The sequence below is a fragment of the Myotis davidii genome, unplaced genomic scaffold (assembly GCF_000327345.1).
Source record: "Myotis davidii unplaced genomic scaffold, ASM32734v1 scaffold184, whole genome shotgun sequence".
NCBI lineage: Eukaryota > Metazoa > Chordata > Mammalia > Chiroptera > Vespertilionidae > Myotis > Myotis davidii.
The window spans coordinates 334,710-356,586 of NW_006297021.1; the positions used below are offsets into that span (position 1 = coordinate 334,710).

General features: G+C 45.9%; 1 protein-coding gene across 1 annotated transcript in view; it reads left to right on the plus strand.

Annotated features, from left to right (window-relative positions):
- Positions 1-6,938: 6,938 nt before the first annotated feature.
- WDR17 (WD repeat domain 17) overlaps positions 6,939-21,877 on the plus strand; it is a 92,102-nt gene continuing 77,163 nt past the window's right edge. The window contains exons 1-4 of the mRNA XM_015569759.1: positions 6,939-7,055; positions 14,509-14,637; positions 16,290-16,473; positions 20,757-20,987. Coding sequence (XP_015425245.1) covers positions 6,990-7,055; positions 14,509-14,637; positions 16,290-16,473; positions 20,757-20,987 — 610 coding nt within the window. The 5' untranslated portion in view covers positions 6,939-6,989. The remainder of the gene's footprint in view (positions 7,056-14,508; positions 14,638-16,289; positions 16,474-20,756; positions 20,988-21,877) is intronic.

Here is a 21,877-nt window from a genome sequence, read left to right on the forward strand (position 1 = left end):
AACCTTGACAGAACCTGGCTGAAGAACCCGGCTACAGAACCTGGCGACCGAACCTGGCTGGAGAACCTAAACCGAACCTGGCTGGAGAACCTAGCAAGAGAACATGGCTACAGAACCTGGCTGGAGATTGTGGCTAGAGATCCTGGCAAGGCTGCTGATCAACTGAACGCTGTCTCCGTGTCATTCCTTCTTCGCCGACTCCGTCCACACCTTTGGGGACCCCTGGACCCGCTGGGGTTGGACCCCGGCAGAATCATGTGCTGTGTATCATTTTATGTTTGACTCTCAGTCACCATGGCATTGTAGGCTGCATCCATGTGGTGAGGGTAGCTCATTTTAACTAGTGCACAGCACCCCGAATCTATGGTGATAGTACGATTTCTATCTCCCAGATCGGGGAACCTTCCCTTGGGGGCGATCGGCGTGTCTCCCCGTCCCTACCACCCTTGGTGGCAGCCACAGCGCGCTCTGGATCCGTGAGGGTGCTGGGCGGGAGAGACTGCACCTCCTCAAAGCCTGGCAGTTCGGCGGAGTTTCCGTGCAGATGTTGTCCTGCCCACCCTCCGCCCACCTGATCAGCTTTGGCTTCTTCCCTTCTGCCCCGGGGAGTGGGTCTTAGCCTAGTTTCCGGGGCAGGAAGGAGCCCTTTCTGCCCCTCCCAGGGGCAGGGGAGGTGCTCTTCTGTTCCTTTGTGGTCGTCTTGCCATAATGTGGAACAACCAAGACCGACTCACCATGAGGCACATGCGGGTGGGTGGGGCTTTGAGCACAGCAGAAGGGTGGGCGAGGCTGCAGGCCGGCTGCAGGCGGGTAGGCGAGGAGAGCGTGGATGGGCAGGGCCATGCTGGACTTCTAGTCTAGAATAATAAAAGTGTAATATGCTAATTAGACCAGACAGCCGAGTGACCTTCCGGACGTTCTTCTGGACAACCTTCTGCACAAAGCCAGGGCTGCGAGGGCCGAGCCCCTTGCACGAATTTCATGCATCGGGCCTCTGGTTGCTTCATATGAGAGGAGGGTTCAGGGAAGTCTGCAGTGTTCCTGCCCGGCAACTCTCAGTCACCCGTGGCTCCCTACATGTCTGAGCCACTACGGGCACCGCCTCTGGTGCCCTCTTCCTCCTGAGCACCTCGCTGAGGCCTGTGGAGAAGGTCCCCGCCGTGAGTGCGGGCTCAGCTTGCCCGGGGCCTCCAGCGCACATGGGCCTTTGGGAATGAGGTGCGGTTTTGTCTGATTGTTTTCTCACCCTCTTTCCTGGCAGACCCCGTTCTCCCTGCCCTGTCAGCGGTGAAACCACAGCACGTCCGTCTCTCCATAGTGGGGCTCCCCACTCTGTGGAATTCCCTCCATTGCTCTGCAGCCTGGCAGTGTGACGCTATCTTCCTCCAGAGAGAATTCACTTTTGCTTTGGAAAGCGTTAGTGTGGGGAAGACCACTCGCTCCAGTCGGGGTGAAGTTTGGAGCTGACCCTCAGGCTCTGTGAGGGAAGGTCTGTTTCTGTTTCCTCCTTAGTCTTAAGTTAACTGCCACGATGTTCTGAATTTGATTAAAAAAGGTCCGCCGCTTGCGTCTCTAGACGCTTATGATGTGCAAACAGTTAAGCCGTAGCCCCAGATTATTCTTGCTGAAAGGACACCATTATTAGGTCATTTCCCCCTCCAGCCCTGTGACATCACCAGAGCTCTCCAGAGCTTCTCAGTATTTTATTTAGGCAAATGCTGTTGGGGAAAACGTGGCATCCACCCCACCCTCCACCCCCAATCACCATCATCAACAAAAAAGTGCTTGGCTAGGCTCTTTGGACTTCTCTTGTGACTCCTCTTCTTAGCCTGAGATTTTACATATTTTTATCCACTTTTCCTAGTTGCTCTCAGTGGGAGAACTAGAATATATATGCTTGTGTGCCATTGCTGGAAGCCAGGGTCTTATTTATAAATAACAATATATATATATTTAATTTGTCTTTATTGTTGAAAATATTACAGATGTCCACTTTTTCCCCATTGACTTCCCTCTGCCCTCTCCCATCCCTTTCCCAGGCCTTCGCCCCACTGTTGTCTGTCCATGGTTTATGCAAATGTGCACATAAGGTCTCTTCCCTCCTCACCCCCACCTTCCCTCTGAGAATCCTCGTTCTGTTGCATGCCTCCATGCCTCTGTGTCTATTTTGTTCACACGATCTCACTTACATGTGGAACCTAATGAACAAAATAAACAGACAAACAAAAGAGCAATCTTTCAAAAGTGAGGAACCATTCTGACCATTCCAAGCACACTTTTTAAACTGTGTACCTGCTTCTAGCTCTTCCTCCTGACGTTTTAATGTAGGGCTTTGATGTAGGTGGGGTAGAGGGACCGCCCTAAGTGCAGTGACATGGCGCTTCTGACAGCTGCCTTCCACTCATTTCGGTGCCTTCAAGGAGAGTTTATTCCTGGTGAGTAGGTGGGCAGGTGATCCAAGGTCTGCAGCACCTTGTGCACCGCCTGCAGGAGGCACGTGTACGCTTCCCGAGTCCCTCTCCCAGCCCCATCCTCTCCTCTGACCGTAGCAGCAGGGCTCCAGGCAGGTCAGATGCGGGGATGGGGAAGGGGGTGATTTGAACAGTGTATTATGTTATACTTCGTGCTCCCCTGTTTGATTGAACCAGTGGTGGCCTGTGCTCACCTTGCAGTACAGCAGTGGTGGTAATTCCAGTTCCTTGGGAAGTTCCTGTAAGTACCTTTGCTGTGTCACATGATAACGGAGACAGGGCCGACTGAGAGCATAACTGCAGCTGGTGCCATAGGTTAGAAGGCGTCCCTGGTGGGGACAGACAGGATAGGAAAGGACAGGCTGCAGATGCCAACATTTCAGAGGGTTAAGCCGATGGCTGCCCTGGTCTGAGACAGCAGGTGACACTGGGTGGAGAAACCAGCTGTGGAATCAAAGCAGAGACGACGGAGACCAAGACTTAGGGCACAGGCCACTGTGTCATTTCACTGTACCGGGATGTTACACAGGCGTGAGCGATAGAAACAGCCCCAGGCCGAAGAGCGCAGAAGCGGACACTTCAGGATCTGGCACAAATAGGTCCCCATGCATTTACACCCAGAGAACTTTTAGTACGTCCAGCTCTCGGCCAGGGACTGCCCGCCAGGGTTTTGATTTCAGTCCTGTAATTATGGCCCGAGGTGAGGACTGGACGCTGTGGCCAGCTTCTCAGAACGAGAGCAGGGCCTTCGTCTTGTGCTTCGTCCTATCCGTCCTGACACAGAGTTAGAAAGCGCTTCTGAAAAGGGTGTTTCTCAGGTGGAAACCTGCCCCCGTCTGACTGGGCCTCGTGGATGTGCCACTGCGTTAGCCTCCTGTGAAATGACTGACCGTCAGAGACTGAAAAACAAACGAGCTAACTCAGATTCTTTATCTACAGAACTATCTCTTGCCCGATTGAGCTATTTAAAGAACGTCCTGTCCTCTGTAACTCTCCTCCCGCACATAGACTGTCAGGACACGCTAAACCTTGTAAACCCCGCTTCCTTCCTACAGGCATCAGGCCTGCTTTCCCCATGCAGGTGAAGGGAGCCTGCTGTCTGGGCGAGCCGAGCTCCGTGGAGTGTGGTGTCTTCGTGGCTCGGCAGTGCTGGGTCTGATATCCCCGGGGTCCATTGTATGCATCAGGGAGCTGTTGCCACAAAAGTGCTGGTACAGACCCCTCCCACACTCAGCACAGTAGAACAGCGAGCATTAATATGCTCACAGGTGTAATCCTAGGGTTTTCCTAACAGGTTTGGCTAAGCTGGGTGGTCCTGCACCTCCCTGGAAGCCTGGGATTGGTCTGGGCAGCTCTGTTCTCCTTGGCCCAGCGAGGTAGCCATGGACTGTCCTCAGGTTGACGGCAGGGGCACCGGGGTGGGAATGGACCTGGGACAGTGATGTCTGCCCACCCATCACGAGGCCAAACAAGTTGCGTGGCAAGTCCAAAGGCAGCAGGCAGGGACAGTCTGCCCCCGAGGAGGTCATGGCAAACAGATGCGGAGAGTGTGTGTGAGGGTCAGGACCGACAGCCAGGCCGTGTTTGGACAGTAATACTTGCAGTAAGGTTTCTGACATTGCAAACATTCTCCTTTATTACCTTTGTTTATGTCTTTATCATGATGACACTGGGGTTTGATTATTGTCATTTCCTTCCATCACTGATCTTACCGGGTGAAGGAGTGGACTAAGCCACCATCACCCCGCCTTCCTGTCTCAGTTCCCGCGTCCCTTCCGAGGGCAGCTCAGGTCCTCCCTCTGCACCCCAGATGGTTCTGACAGGGAGGGAGGTTCGGGAATTGGAATCTGTCTGCCATTCTTACACTAAAGGAACCAGGTTCTGTTCACTCTCAGGTCATCAGAATACCCGGAGTGCAATGAAGAAATGTGTGCTTCTAGGCAAGATAATGTTTCGCCTGAGATTACAAGACATGAAGTATTTTGCTTTTCTTAATTCTTGCAAATATGGAAACTGGTGCTTATGGAATAACATCAGGAAATAATCATGAGACGATGTGTGCCCTGTCAACAAGGTGTTCGTGTTAACTGCATTGGATTTGCAGTGTTGTAATAAATCACACTTGGTGTCTGGGATAATGATAAAATAATGGTACCAGTTCAAGTGAGCATTTGCACCTTTTAAAGACAATTTCTTAAGTGAGTGGTTAGTTATTTCCTCACAAGGCATGGAAGAGTGGTCCCACTTCGCTTGGTGGGTCCCTCACAGGTCACTGGGGTCTGTGTCATTGGCTCCTCCCCGAGTGTAAGCTCTGGGCGCCTTCCGTTCCTGTGACCCACCCCTGGTCGCTGGGCTCTTCTGTCAGCTCTCTGGCTGACACGTTGTGTCTCCGTACAGATATGGTTGTGGCGTGACCCTTTGCCTTGCAGAGCTCACAATTTATATCCACACAATTTTTCACTATCGAGGGCAGATACCAACGTACAGGCACACAGGTGAGGGACTTGGTGCATTTGCGGAAAGCTTCAGAGAAGAGGGATGTTTAAGGTGGGTCTTGTAAGCTCCTCAATATGAAAGAGCTTGTTATTCACCGGAAAATGGGGAGGGAAGGACAGTTGAGGCGAAAGCATTTGAAAACGTCTGGACATAAAGTCACGACAGTATAGGACGTGTTGAGGGACTGCAGTGGAAGGAGGGATGGTAAGTAACCTCGTTTATTAGTTTATGCAAGACACGGGGGTTTGCCCCAAACAGTGGCATTGGGATGGAGAGAAGAGACCTGGTAAAAGACTTGGAGATCGAATGTCCTGAGAGGGGAGCGGGAGGGGACGAAAGGTGGCCTGGTGTCGGTTTCTTGGGTTACTGAGAATAATGATGGTCTCTGAAATGGGGACCGCAGGGGAAAGTCAAGGCTGTTTGGGAGTGGTGGAAAGGGGAAACCTCGCTCAAGACAGATGAGCTGGGTTTTACACATGTTCACATGAGATTACCAGGTAAAAGGCGGAGGGGTCTAGGTTCTTCGGTAGGTAGTTTGGAATGGAGTTTGGGCGTTTGGCATGGGTGATGTTGGTGGAGTGTATTAGAAGAGAGACTGTACCACTGAAATAGTAGCAAGGTAGTTAGAGTTGTTGGGCAGCTGCTAGATAGAAGTTCAAGGCAGGGTAAGAACGCTTAATGCAGGACATAGAATTGTAGCTCAAAATCAGATAAGCAATAGACAAGAGAGACAACAGTGGGTGTGTGGGGAGCAAACCCAGAGTGGGGGACAGTGCAGGAGATTCCAGTCCTGAGCAGCGAGGCAGGGACAAGGGATCCGTGGGAACTCAAAGGGCAGGACAGAAAACACGGTCCACATTCAGGGACCAAGGGGGAACCTTAAGCAAGAGGTTGTACCAATCCTGGAACTTCCTCTGTAAGGCTTCAAGCAGGTAGTATTGACAATATTTCTAGAAAACAAGAAGACTTCTGCAGAAGAGGGTCGTGGTCCATTGATAAATTTGTAGCCATAGGCTGTTCTCACTTACCTACAGTGACATTTACATGCCATACAAGTCTCTCTCTCGATGTCAGAACAACAGCTAGTTTGCTTTTGGGGTATGAAAAATGGAACACTCACATTCTTCAAATTGTTTTCTTTTTTCTTCCACCACCACCTCTCTCCCTTCTCCCTTCCTCTCTCCTTCCCTTCCTTTTTTTCTTCCCCGAGGTGTGAGGGTTTGATGAGCTCAGCCAGGACAGGATCACGCAAAACCTGTTACACAGTGGGTGATGCACCTCAGCTTTAGGGAGGCCATTTTCAAGTTCAGATATCCTCCCAGGATTCCAAGAAATCTCTTCTTTAGCATGGCTAGTAAATAACTTCTTCTGGAAGTGAGTAAGACTAAAATGAAGCCCAATGGGTGTGATTTTGATTCTCTGTTGAACACCTTAGCACTCCATTCAGTCCTGTGCTGTCTATAAACCATTTCAGGTGCTAAGGTTAGCAGTCAGCTGAGCTGGAAGCAAATAGATATATAGGATTGACCTTATCCTCGTACAGTTGTTAACCTAGAAACTTTATCCGAGCTGTCTGTCCAACTCCTAAGGTTGACAATGAAACTAATTTTCTGCTTCCTGTTATTTTGTGTGTTTTTGTGCTAACTTGGTAACTTCTAGAAACTCACCTGTTTCTTGCGAAAGTTAAAACTAAGATTTTTAGAATGAAAACTGTAAACCAAATAAACTCTTTGATACAGCATTTTCTCAGGTACTGTGCAATGACATTATTGTTTTATTTTTTTTCTTAGTTGAATATAGGCATCCATTTTCTGGTATAGCATTATTTCTACAGATACTGTTCTTTGTAAATCACTAACACTGCTTCAGCTGAAATGTGTGTGCACGCCTCGCTTCTTGTCCTGAACAGCCCTTCTCCAGGCAGAGGTGGTGAGCTGCGTGGTTGAAACTCATTGTTGTTACTTTAGGTGCTGCCTTGCGATGCTGAGTTTCCATTTGCCTTGATTAAGGTAGAAACAGCCTATGGCTTGGATGACTTACATTTCAAGCTGGTTTGAGCAAGATGATTGGTATGAAGGACTGCAAAGAGTAAGCGATATTTATGTTGTAATTATGATTTTATGGTTTTTTTTTCTGTTTTATTTCTCATGCAATTGTATTGTATTACTGCGTCATTTTCATTGTGGACAATTTTGCATTGCAAAAGTTTGAGTTAAGTAAGATTCTTATTTGATAGATTTGAAAGCAGAGGTAAGAAGATGATATATGCAAATAGTCCTAATTACCTATACATTGAAGAAAAGGCATTTTTCTAACCTGGTTTAAGATGAATTCATAGTGTTTTCAGATTGTCTTTAGGCTTAAAGTGGGGCAAACATAGGGTTACAGTTGTTCATATGGAAAATAAAACAATAGTAAGTAATAATACAAGAATTCTGTGTTTGGCATACTCATAACTGTAAACAGACTTTTGACCAACCCTGGATAAACTAGAATTCTTTCTACTGAGATTAATATATAAAAATAGCAATAATTTCAGTGAAATAATTTTTCATAAAGAAATGCATTCAATGAATAGATGTGTATAATAATACTATCTATATATCTCTATATATAAAAGCCTAAGTGACCATTTGACTGTTCAACCGGTAGCTATGACATGCACTGACCACCATGGGGCAGATGCTCAATGCACAGGCATGGAAACATGGAACAGACTGATGAATCTCAGAGGGAAGCAGGGAGTGGGGAGTGGAGAGGGCAGGAAGAGATTAACTAAAGATCTGATATGCATACTAGAGGCCTGGTGCATGGACTCGTGCATCTTTGGGGTCCCTTGGCATATCTGGTGGGGATTGGGCCCAAACCGGCAATCCAGTGCCTCCTGCCGCTTCTGCCTGCCATTCTGGCTCATCCCAGCCCAGCTGCACCTGTCGCCGCCGCCGCTCAGTAGGCTCGCTGCTGCTCTGCTGTGGTCTCCAGGCTGCAGTGGCCAGCCGTGAGCCCTGCGTCTGGTGCCCGTTGGTCAGCTGAGCGGCGCTCCAGCTATGGGAGCGCACTGACACCAGTGGGCAGCTCCTGCATTGAGTGTCTGCCCTCTGGTGGTCAGTGCATATCATAGTGACTAGTTGACCAGTTGTTCAGTCGCTTAGGCTTTTATATATATAGACTAGAGGCCCGGTGCACAAAAATTTGTGCCCTCGGGGCGGGCAAGGGGGGTCCCTCAGCCTGGCCTGGGCCCTCTCACAGTCTGGGACCCCTCAGGAGATAACGCCCTGCTGGCTTAGGCCTGCTCCTGGGTGACAGAGGGCAGCCCCAATCCCTAGGTGCAGCCCCTGGTCAGGCTCAGAGCAGGGCCGATTGGGGAATTGGGGTGCTGCCCTGTCACGCACAGAGCAGGGCGGATTGGGAGGTTGCGATGCCACCCTCAGTCACGCTCAGGGTAGGGCCGATTGGGGGGTTGGGGCACCACCCCCGTCACACTCAAGGCAGGGTTGATGGGGAGGTTGGGGCGCCACCCCCTGTCATGCACAGAGCAGGGCCAATCAGGGGGTTGGGGCGCTGCCCCCTGTCACGCTGATCCCGGTGCCGGAAGGCCTCATGGCTCCGCTGATCCTGGTGCTGGGAGGCATATTACCCTTTTACTATAGAGGATAGAGGCCTGGTGCATGGGTGGGGCTGGCTGGTTTGCCCTGAAGGGGGTCCTGGATCAGGGTGGGGGTCCCCACTGGGGTGCCTGGCCAGCCTGGGTGAGGGGATGATGGCTGTTTGCAGCTGGTCACACACCCTTCAGGGTGGGGGTCCCCACTGAGGTACCTGGCCAGTCTGGGTGAGGGGCTGAGGGCTGAAGCTCCCAACTGCTCCTTTTTTTCTTTTCTTTTTTTATTCTGGGCCAGCTTTAGCTCTGGCTCCAGCTCTGAAGCTTCTGCTGCTGAAAGCAGGTATCTGGTTTGTTTGGGTTCTATAATCGAAACAATGTATAACTCCAGCTCTGAGATCCCGGCTCACTGAAAGCAGGTTTCTGGGGTTTTGTTTAGCTTCTATATTTGTTATAATGTTTCAAACTGCAGGCTCAGAGGCTGGCAAGGCAGGTGGGGAGCGTTGGTTTCCTCCGTCACTGAAGCAAGCAAGCCTCATGTCAGTTTCAAGCTACCTGGCTGCCGGCCATCATCTTGGCTGGCAGTTAATTTGCATATCTCGCTGATTAGCCAATGGGAAGGGTAGCGGTCGTACGCTAATTACCATGTTTTTCTTTTATTAGGTAGGACTAGAGGCCCAGGGTCCCTTGGCCTCGCCAGCAGGGATCAGGCCAAAACTGGCAGTCTGACATCCCCCAAGAAGTCCTGGATTGCGAGAGAGTGCAGGCCAGACTGAGGGGATTTGTGCACCGGGCTTCTAGTAATATTATCAAAGGAAATGTAAATAATTTTCTGAGGTAGAGGGCTATGTTACATTTGATAAATTATTAGACAATTATGTTCCCAAAGGATTTGCATTGTTACTATGGCAACTTTGGCATAGTATTTTGAAAATAACTATTTGGATGTATTATTGCAGTAGTACAAAACTGCTCTTTAAAAATGCACCTTATCAAAATGGATTTGTTTAGAATAACATGTTTTCTCTTAGACTTTTTACCCTTTTAATGGATGAATTATAAATTATTCAAATGAAGGCAATTAGTGGATTTTTTTTCATTAATGAGTGGGACATCTTCCTGTAGTTTCCCAGCTTCCCCGTTGCTGCTGGGGGACAGGTGCTACTGAGACGTGCACCACTGAATGTTCCTTCCTCCTCACTTCTTCAGTTTCCCGTTCTTATCGTCATCATCAGAGATATTTTCTCACTATTTCAGTTCATTTTATAATATACTTTTTATTGTTGATAGTATTATAGATGCCTTCCATTTCCTTCCTTTTACCCCCTCATCACAGACCCTACCTCACCCCCCCAGGTCTTCACTGCCCTATTGCCCTTGTTGATGGGCTATGCATATAAGCTTATAAGTTCTTTGGTTTATTTCTCCTCGTTTTGCTTAATTATCTCTTTAATTGTAAATCCTCAGCAGTTTAAAGCCTCTTGCCTGCTTTTTAGAATTTTTTTCTTCAGCTGTGAACCAAATGGGTAAACAGTCCTGGAGCCAGTTAATACCTGACTCTGGAGAGAATCCCTCATATTGTGAATCCTGAGCTTGAGAATTCTAGTCCTACCCGTAAATGATAAAGTGTTTCAGCTTATGAGTTTAAAATAACAGCACTCCAATCCCCGTGGACACATGTGCACACAAACGTGCACACATACACACATACACACACACACTCTGCAATGCCAGCATTCTTTATTATGTATTAAGTCCATGCATTTTAAATGCAGTAAGTGCACTTCTGATGTTGGAACAAAAGGCTTAGTTTCCAGTGCCGTCCATATTTCCTCGTTGGGAGGGGACACAGATGGTCATCTACTTTGGGGAAAAGGGTGTCTGAGGCCAAGAAAAAAATGCTTTTTACTAAAATCATGTTTTCCCTTACAGTGCCTCTGGGGCGGCTCATGGAGAGTGTGAGGATTCCGGTCCCTCCTCCACCCTCTGCTCCAGTCTGCCCTTTTCTGACACCCCTGGCCTTTAGAGATGAGTTCTTGGTTCTGAGACATTCTATAACAGTAGCTGTTGTAGGCATAGAGTGACCCTAACACTACCATATTGTCTTCATGAGCATGAGCTTCTTCTGGCTCCGGTTTCGATCAGTTCTTACACAGGCTTAGACGAGAAAGAAAAATAAAACCCTAAATAATGAAAATGGGCACATGAGTATTGACTTTTATGTTCTCCAAAAATCCAGCCTGTTACTTTTCAGGTGATGTGTATGTGCATTTATACCCTATACTAGAGGCCAGATGCATGAAGACTCGTGCAAGAATAGGCCTTCCTTCTCCTGTCTGCTGGCACCGCCTTCGCTCGGGCCGGAGTGCCTTTCCACCTTTGCTCCAGCCTGAAGCTGCCTTTCCACCTTCCCATGCTGCCCAGAGGCCTGGAGCAGCAGCTGGGGTGGTGCGGAAAACCTGCATCGTCACCATGGCGATGACGTAAGCATCCCGCCCCACACCTGGCTGCTTGGCACCTACGTATGCAAAATAACCCGCCATCTTTATTGGGTTAATTTGCAAACTCCTGATTGGCTGTTGGGTGTCATGAAGGTATGGCAAGTTGCATCTTTCTCTTTTATTAGTGTAGATAATCAGCATTCAGCATGGCAGACTTTGTCAGTAGGTTATGTTTTAAATATTCACAAGATGGATTTTTGAGTTAAAAATTGTAATGGAGATATGTAGTGTTTGAAAACTCACATACAGGTGTGAGTTTGATCTTTAGAGCACCAAATTGGTCTTTTACACATTGATGGAATTCTTGTTTATGGCATATGTACATACTTCTACAGTCTCACAGACACATATATAAACTTGATTTTAACTTAGTTGTAAAATTTAATTTTTGTCAAGGTTACAACTATATAGCTGTATTTTCAATTTTATTGTGATCATTTCATTTCATAATACTCTTGCATTTTCAAAAGTGAGCTCTCATCCTATATAATAAAAGCTCAGCCACCAAAATGGCAGAACGACCAGAGACCAGAATGACCACGGCCCCTCACCCCAGCTGGCAGCCCTCCAGTGAGTGGTTAGGGGCGATCAGGCGAGCAGTTAGGGGTAATCAGGGAGTCAGGCAGAGTGATTAGGGGCTATCAGACAAGCAGAGGTGGTTAGGGGTGATCAGGCAGGCAGAGGAGGTTAGTGGCAATCAGGCAGGCAAGTGGTTAGGGGTGATCAGGGAGGCAGAGGCAATTAGGGGCAATCTGACAAGCAGGTGAGTGGTTAGGGGCGATCAGGAAGGCAGAGGGGTTAGGAGCGATCAGGCAGGCAGGTGAGCAGTTAGGGGCTAGCAGTCCCAGATTGTGAGAGGGGTGTCCGACTGCCAGTTTAGGCCCGATCTATAGGCGGGATCGGGCCTAAACCAGCAGTTGGACATCCCCCAAGGTGTCCCAGATTTCGAGAGGGTGCAGGCTGGGCTGAATTTCATGCACCAGTAGTATATAAATGTAATGACAATATACTCGTCACTTTCTTTGTATTTTGTACACTTACTGTGCAAAGCATCTTCACTGCAGTTACAGTGTATGTGTGTGTGAGAGTATGTGACTGTGAAAGTGTGTGTGTGAGTGTTGTGTGTCAGTATGTGAGTGTGTGTGTGAATATGTGTCTGAGTGTGTGTGAGTGTTGTGTGAGTGTATGTGAGTGTGTGTGAAGGTGTGAGTATGTGTGTGAGTATATGTGTGTGAATGTGTATGAGTGTGTGTGTGAATGTATGTGAGTGTGTGTGAAGGTGTGTATGTATGGATGTGTGAGTGTGTGTGTGAGTGGATGTGTGAGTGTGTGTCTGTGAATGTATGTGAGTGTGTGTGTGTGTGTGTGTGTGTGTGTGTGTGTTTGAAACTAAAATTGTCCTCAGGCTGGAAAAATAAACGCCTTCCCTCTGCAGGGCTGTGGTTGCCAGGCTACTGACAACAGCCTTGCACGCGGTGCACGAAGCTCAGGCATTCTTCCTCCCAGAGCCTGTCTCCGTCTGTGTTAGCCGTGAGCTGCACTGCCTGCTGCTTCATCTTTAAAGCGCACACGTTGTTTCTGGGCCAGAAAGATGATATGTTCTGAAGCAACAAACCTTTAGAATAGACGTGGGATTCCTGAAGTTGTTCAAATAAAAAATGAAACATGTTATAAAGATAAACAAGGATACAGTATTTATCTGAAGCACATAGTTACCTGCCACCTAATTCTAAGTCTACTTACTTGCCTAGATAGGTGATATCCTACAGGGTTCGCATTTAAAATGCAGATGCATGTTTTGAAATGGACCACAGCTGAGCAGGTCTGCTTCCAGGAATGCGGATCCATTCGCCCTGGACCAACCCATGCTGACTGCAGAGAGGACAGAAGCTTTATCTCCTCAGAAACTCTAGGCATCACTTCATAATATAGTATTATGTGCCAAATATACTAGGATCTTATAATAATACTGTTGGAAAATAATCTGGAAGTTTCAAATACTACCGGATTAAATACATAACTCAGATTTATAAATGTCATAGTATTCATATTCAATAATAAATGATTTTTAAATATTTCACTCAAAATGTTAGATTTTTAAAATAAAATGCCATTTTGTCCTATGTAGTATTTTCATGGCTGGTGTGGACGAGTTATTCAACTCTGAGTTTAGGAAGGACAGAAGTTGGTGGGCCCCATTTAAAGGGCATACAAATTACATGACAAAATCGAAATGTTTACATTATCTAAACATGAAAGTTAAAAAGTAGCAAATCAGGATACACTAATAGTAAAAGTAAAAATATATTGGCATGGATTTCAGAGTAACTTGTTTTTAACACACAAATGGAGCTGAGGGACTTCTAGTTTCTAGTCAGGCAAGTAAGGAGCTTAGAAGTCCTCAGTTGGGCCTGAAACAATAAAACCCAAAGGAACAGAAAATGGACAACTCTTCTCAGATCCATGAGAGAAGTGAGGTCACAGGACACACTGCTGCCCCCGCACCCGGAGCCACAGACAGACAGACACAGAGGATCCCAGTGCGGCCATATACAGTTTATAGTCAGCGGTCTCGGCTTCCGTAGGCCCCTCTTCGCAATGAACAACATTACCACGCAGCCTGTGGATCTCCCTGTGTAACTCACGTTGTTTCTGTAAGAATATAGAATCCGTGTAAAAATGTTGAAGTTCGATGACAAATGCCCTATTCTTCCGGATATTGGCTCATTGTTTTACATTTGAATTTGATGCCTTGAATGAATTGCCCCTTTTTACATTTGGCAATTGGTACATTTTACATAAAAATGTATTTTTTAGTTTACATAAAAATCTGTATATTTCTGCCCAGCCAGCATGGCTCAGTGGTTGAACGCTGATCTATGAACCAGGAGGTCACAGGTCAATTCCAGGTCAGGGCACATGTCCAGTCTGCGGGCTCCATCCCCAGTAGGGGGCGTGCAGGAGGCAGCCGATCCATGATTCTCTCTCATCGTTGATGTTTCTCTCTCTCCCTCTCCCTTCCTCTCTGAAATCAATAAAAATGTACACAAAATATCTATCTATTTCTGTCTGGGACGCCCCATGCGTCTGGCACCAGGCAGGGCCTCCCCAGGGGTCTCGGAGCGCTGCAGGCAGGCTGTGCACCCTCTGCTCCACGAAGACCCCGCCACTCCCCTGTGCTTCCCAGCCCTTGGCCCAGGGTCCCCGTCTCTCGGCACTTTACAGTCTCCTGCTTCCCTAAGTTAAATGGCCTGCCTTGATGTCCGTAGACATTTGCAGATTAAACTCCTGTCCTCTGAAACGGCACATTGAGAATGACGGCAATCATAGAACATTTGTTCAGGGCACAGAGGCAAGGATTGAGGAAGACAGTTACAGACAACGAAGAGGAAGTTTGTTTTGGGATGACAGTAACCGACCTTCCTCCCCCTTTGTTTCCAAGGCCAGCATGTCCCGGGTGAGGCAGGTGGGGCTGCTGGCCGCCGGGTGTCAGCCCTGGAACAAGGACGTGTGCGCTGCCAGCGGGGACAGGTTTGCCTACTGCGCCACCCTGGCCATCTACGTCTACCAGGTAAATAACCCCGCCTCTCCCCGACTGTTCCTTTTAGCTATCAGGTGCGATGACCCTTTAAGCAATAACTATCTTCCCCATCGTTCAGTTCTCACGTTACCGTGCACTCTGGCATTCAGCAGATACTCACTAAACGTTTTCCAAATGATTTTTTTAAATCTTGAAACACCAACGCATTTCAGTTAAAAGTGAAAAAAATGTTGCTTTATTCTGAAGTAAAATTCCTTTTAATTACTAATAGTGTTGTCGTCTATTGAAAATGTTGGAAATAACAGTGTTAATCTAGACGCGAATGAGTTTCCCACAATAGAGAGTAAAGTTTTGTAGAGTTCATTTCTCGAGTGTGTGGCAATATCAGCATGCCACTGGAGGCCCAGGCCGGTCGGCTCAGCTGGTTGGAGCTTCGTCTGAAACACCAGGGCTCAGGGTTCAGTCCCCAGTCAGGGCACATACATGAATCAACCAGGGAATGCATGAATAAGGGGAACAAGTGAGTAAAAAATGCAGTTCCCATAGAACTCACAGTTCTCCACTTCCATCCCCCATACGGAAGACGGCAGCAAGCTCAATGTATACAGATATCAGATCAGCATATCGTGTACCTGAAGTGAATATAATGTTAAATGTGCGTTATATATCCATTTTAAAGGTTAAAGAAAGTCATGGGACAGTTCCTGGGAAGGGGCATGAAGTTATTTTGATACCTTGGTCAGAAAACAGGTCTCTGAAGAGGTGTTTTGAACTAGGACTTGGACAGGGGAAGGAACACGTGTGGACAAATGGGGGGAGGGCGTCATTGGCCCAGGGGACTGCAGGCACAGGCCCTCCAGCAGAGAGTGGACTAGGAAGAAAATGAAGCCAGATGATACTGGCCAATAGCAGAGGCTCCCGAGGTAGGGTGTTGAGGGTCATGTTAGCAGTCAGGATTTACTGTGACTGCATGGTTAAACAGAGATTGGGACAATAAGTCACTAACATAACAATGACTAGTAAAACCCTGAATGACAATGTGAAAAGTTCATTGCATGTTAAAGGATGAAACAATAAAATGACAAAATATAATCCCAAATATGTTAACAATGATAAAAAGATCAATTGGCTCACTAATGAATGGCACATTTACGAAGGAAACGGGAAAATGAGGCAATTCCTTTTGCCCACTTACATATAAGAACACAGTATAATGCCCCTCCAGAAAGCAAGGATATACAGTAGGGTCATTGCTTGGCAGACTTTTGACATCTTACTAATGTAATAATGAGAGTTGGTTTATTTAACCTAAATGTTTTTATTCAAATATAAGTGAAACATTGCAGTAAAAATATTTTGAGACGAAGAGTGTTTTCCTCATAAATAGATTTAGCTATAAAAATATGATAAAAATTAAATTATGTGTATTTAAATGTACATCATTTATTTTTACTTGTTTTTAAAATTGATATGTTTCATTTCAATTCTCTCATATATTTTCAAAATAGTTTCTGTCAGCTGATCAAATATACCTCACAGTAGACCAAGGCTTGAAATGTGTTCATATTTTGTTATTAGAGGTATGCTAATATTCATCGAGGTAGCTTGTGGAAATGTGATTAATGGAAAGTGTACTATCTAAAAAGAAGCACTGAAATGTTTTATTTATGTATTTTTTTTAGTTGGATCACCGTTATAATGAATTTAAACTCCACGCAATTATGTCTGAACACAAAAAAACTATCACAGCTATCTCTTGGTGTCCACATAACCCTGATCTCTTTGCAAGTGGCAGTTCCGATAACTTAGTGATCATTTGGAATGTGGCAGAACAAAAAGTCATTGCTAAACTCAACAATACAAAAGGTATCTTTGGAACGGGGATGTATTTTATGGAATGAAGCATTTGTATTTCGATGAACAGAATATTTTATTTCAGTTAGCTCAGGTTTCCAAGTAGCCCAGCTCTCTCCTGGTAACCTGCACAAGAAATACAGTGACGTCCTGGCTCATGATTGTGCGTGTGCGTGTGTGCCAAACGGAAACAGAATTCCATGAAAAATTACACTCAGTACACCGAACAATCCGAAACAGTAAATACCAAATCATTTTGTTAGTATTTAAATAAAACACAAACATTTTCAAAACTCAGGGTGTGGCAAAAGTAGTTTACAGTTGTTCGTACCTAAAATAATACAATAATCTATATAATAAAAGCCTAAGCGACCGTTATGGTGGAATGACCAGTCGCTATGATGTGCACTGACCACCAGGGGGCAGACACTCAACACAGGAGCTGCCGTTTGGTGGTCAATGCGCTCAAACAGGGGGAGCGCCACTCAGCCAGAAGCCGGGCTGATGGCTCGCAAGCGCAGCAGCAGTGGTGGGAGCCTCTCCTGCCTCCATGGCAGCGCTAAGGAACAGCAAGCCAAGCAGGAAGGTGCGAGGGGTCCTGGACTGCAAGAGGATGCAGGCCAGGCTTAGGGAACACCGCCCCCACCCCGTGCACAAATTTCGTGCACCAGGCCTCTAGTTAATGAATAATCATAAACTCTGTTTCGCATACTCACAATGTTAACCTACTTTTGCCCCACCCTGTAAATATAAAAATAACAATTAGATAAGATTTTCTTAAGGGGACAGTTGGCCTTGCCTATTCATTGCTCTATTCCAATCTGAAACCCAGGAGGACAATGTGCACGCATCTTTAGTGCCCTATTGAATGGGTTTCTTGCCTCCTGATCAAGGTGGAAAGCCCTGGTTCACACCAGTGGGTCTTACTGAAGCGAACAGCATCACTACGCTGCTCCTCCTCCTAGAATCAGACCCTGCAATCATGGTGAAGTGAGTCATCCTATGTCTGCATTAAATATCACAATATGCAACCTCTTTCTGAGCACCAAGTGGAGCTCAGTTAGTGATTATGAATTTGGAAGCTACTGCTGGGTACATTTTCCACATTTAGCTTCTTCCCTAAAAAATTCTGATGATAACTGTGAGGGAGAACATGGAGAAGTGACAATGTCGCTGACTCTATTTTGTTTAAAGATTCTTTATCATATTCTTTTCAGTGTGTAGTGACAATGTTGAGAATCCATAGGCCATGATATTTCAGTCTTGCTTCCAAAACAATAATAATGCATGTTGGAGTGAGTCTGGGTATGTTCAACGTATTTTGTTTATTGCTTTTTCCTTGTCTTTCAAATTTAGGTCATTAGGAATGTTGAAAATACCGGTAAAATATACCAATTTTGTTATATAAATCTCATCTTAAAAATACTTGCCAAACAAGGTTCATTTTTTTCAACTAGAAAAATGTAAGTCTTATTTCCAGTTTCATACACCCTACTTACTATTTTTACTTGCCGCAACCAGTGAACTTCAGTATTAGTAATTTGCTGTCATCTGTGAGCTGATATTTTTAAATATTCAGTGAGCTTCCATTAATGCAAGTAAAACTTTTCCTGAAGGCTTTCCATACATCAGTAAGAGAAGCCAGATTACTTTTGGTACAAGGTTTGTGATGTAGAAAAGCCATGAGCCTGCCGGTGACTCAGTTGGCGGAGTCTCCCGTACACCAAAAGGAAGTGGCTGGGTTCCCGTTCGGGGCACACACTTCAGTTGCGGGTTCAATCCCTGTCGGGGCGCCCAGGGAGCAACCAGCTGATGGTCCTCTCTCTCTGTCCTTTCCTCTCTGAAAATCAATAAAAACATATGCTCGGGTGAGGATTTTAAAAAATTATAAAAGCCATCGATAGCCTCCATCAAGATTTTTCATGTTTTTCTAGTCCTGTGTGTTTCTCCAACAACCACAAACCCTATAAATTTTCCAGTATTGTTTATATTAACAAACCGTGCATTTCCCCAATACTTTAAACCTAGCTTTGTGTGAAATTTATTTTAAGCAGCATGATAAATACTCCTTAAAATTCTGTCTGTGTTTTATGTGACATAAACTAAAAATATCACACAATGTCATTGTTCTCATGAGGTTATCACACAAAGTCTACATGAGACCATGCTATCTAAATGTTAAAGTACAGCTGAGACCGTGTGTTGTTGTAGTAGCACCCAGTCTATCCCCTGCTCTGTCATCAGACAGCGGCTGCATCACCCCCATTCCTGGAGGGAGAAGTTTTTCATTCACCAGCTGTGTGGATCGTGGCTTCCTTTGCCACTGAATCCACAAAAAACTTTGCATTCATGTTGGGAGAATGGTTAAATAATTTTGGTAACAATTTAAATCAAGTGTGCATACCTTTTCCTCCGAAGTTTTCAGAGACTTATCAATAAGTTCCTCATACTGTTTCCAAATACCTCCCTAATGTGAAGATGGAAAACTTTGATATTTTATTTTCAAAGAGTTATTGTGAATATGTTTGGTCATTTTCATTTTAAATAGTCGCCTTGAAATGGCTTAGACTTTATTTTTCTTCCTTTCCAGAATCCAGGAAGTAGAAGTTTGCATGTCAGTTTTTCAATCAATATTAGAACTTCCCCATCCAGCAGTTGAACTTGAACCTGCAACTGTAGTTTTTACTTCATTGTTACTTTTCCCCAGTAATCAAAAAATTAATTTAAAGGAAATGTATTTGTTTAATTTTAAAATGTTACAGTTGTCACCCACTTGAAAAATGTCACAATATGCTGTCAGAAAAGAAAGCCTTTAATGGTGGAGAATTATGTGTCCTACTTATCTCAGAGTCTCCTTGGGAGGATCAAGTGAGTGAGTATTGGTAGGGCTCTTAGAAGCACTTGCATACAGCAGGCCGCTGTGGTAGGGGTCTCTGTTGTAAGGCTATGGCATTGGTTCTTGCCCCTTTTCTTCCTTGCTGCCCTTCTGGAAATAGCCGTTCAGAGAGCCAGAATTCTCATGGTTTCTCAAGTGTTCTGTGGTGGTTTGGTCAAACAGTGTGTCTCATCCCTTATTGGGGAAGTTCTATGTCTGTTAATGTACCTTAAAACCACACCGTCTTTTTAATTGACCTTATTTATATATTCATGTATTCATTCATTTAATACAACTGGTGGAGTTCCCCTTGTATGTCAGGCCCTGAACTAGGCATAAGATTCCAGTGTCTGCCTCCTGGCTCATTAGAGGCACGAATTGATTTTACGGTCAGTAAACAACTTTGGACTCTGTGTCTTTGTTTATATCATTTTCTCTTCCTGGGAAATAGTGCTCATCTCATATATTTAAACTCTATGGCTCCTTCCAGGTATAATCTAAATCCCATTTACTTTGGGAACTGTAGCCCAGTGGCTCACAAACCCTGTTAAAATCGATTCCCAGGCCCTAATTCTGCATCATCCGCTGCCCGTCTTCAGTTGGGTGATTCTGATGCAATTGATCAGTGTACCTGCTGGAAGAGTCCCCATCCCTGTCTTGAGGCATGAATTCACCGTAACCCTTATTTCATTTAGGATCTATTTGATTGCGATGACAGTGGGGAGATTTACAGTGAACTGTCCTATTGTGTCTTACAGTTTAGGGGGCCTTTACATCCATTGTTGTATTTTCTTTTCTCGATGTTCATGTGAAGTAAGTGTTAGATGGTTGTAGTTGTAGCCAGTGTGCGGATGAGGAGACAGAGGGTCGGACGGGAAGTGACTTGTTTAGTTCACCTGAGGGAAGGCTAAGGTTTGATTCTAAACTCCTGCTAAGATGTAGATTGTAGCATTAACTTCATTGTTATTAAATCCTTGACAGTAACGTCTAACTTTTCATACATTTCATCCTTATCTCCCCAATTTTTACTTAAGATCCTTTAAAGCAGGAATTGTAACCGATACTAACGTGTGTAGGAAATGTCTACAGCAGGTCTCACACACAAGAACTTGGTCAAAATTAATTGCTCTAATGAGCAAACAGTTTCCTAAAAGAAAGAACTCTATGCCCTTCTTTACACAGGAAGCGTGTAATCGTGTTAGTAGTTTAAACCAAACTAGGTGCTGTTCCTTTCACCGACGAAGCACCCTGTGTACGTTCCCGGGGGCTCAGAGAAGTTTAAAATCCCGTTCCCAAGTCAGGTCACATGTTTGTAAGTAATGAACGTGCTCTCCTCCGTGTTGTAGAGCTCACAGAGCAGGTGCTGCTGGATGGCAGTTCTCGCTGGAACTCTGCTGTGACCACGTCTCCTCTGTTCCAGGGACGCCCGCCTCCCTGAGCTGGTGCTGGCATGTGGGCGAGGCCGTGGCCTTTGCTCCCCGCAGGGGCCCGCTGCTCATCTGGACCATCTCGGGGCCGGACAGCGGCGTGGCCGTGCACCGAGACGCTCACAGCTTCATGTCCGACATCTGCACCTTCAGGTGGCACCCCCAGAAGAAGGGCAAAGTTGTGTTTGGTCACATGGACGGGAGTCTATCGATTTTCCAACCAGGTGAGGATGTTCTTAGAGCGCCTACATCTTCTTTTCCTGAGCTTCTGTGACATCTTATTTACACGGCAGAAAGCCAAAGGTAACGGAATTTTGATTTTTAAGTAATAGCTGTGCAAATATTACCCAGCATCTTACTGATTCCAAATAATCATTGGAAGCTAATTTACATCCCAGGCCTTGTCGTGCATTCAACCCAGCCATGCAGATTCTACTTTGATGTGCCCCGAATCAGGCATGTGTCCCATAGTTTTACTTTTTAAGTCAATTCTTTGTTTCTGCACACTTACTAAGAAAGCGGCCTGAGTGGGTAAGGACACAGAACTGGAATCCTTGATGACTTACCACTCAAAAATATTCTCCCACCTGCGTGTACAATGCCATTCAGATGCCCCACATCCTCAGCCGGGTCTTTGGTCCTGGGGTGGAAAGGAAAAACCACTCTGTAGACCCCACTAGTTCATCACTCCGGCTGAAGAAAAGGGTAGGAAAATTTTGTTTATTTTTAAAACTCAAACGATAAAATGTCTATTGAAAACTTCCCTGAACGGCTCCCCGCTCATCACAGAGTCCTGCTGGCACCTGCGCAGTGTGCTGTCAGCACCCGGCGTCTCTGGGCTGGGGGCTCCTGTTTTCAGACCACGTCACATGCTCAACAGTGTCGCAGATACTCCACGTCCTCTGAAGGGACACAGTTCTACCCCTGAGAGCCCAATATGGACTTCTTCTTTTTTTTTTTTCTATTACATATTTATTTATTTATTTTTAAATTAAATCTTTATTGTTCAGATTATTTCATTTATTCCTCTTTTTTCCCCCCATAACCCCCCTCCTCCCAGTTCCCGCCCCACCCTCCGCCCTCACTCCCCACCCACTGTCCTCATCCATAGGTG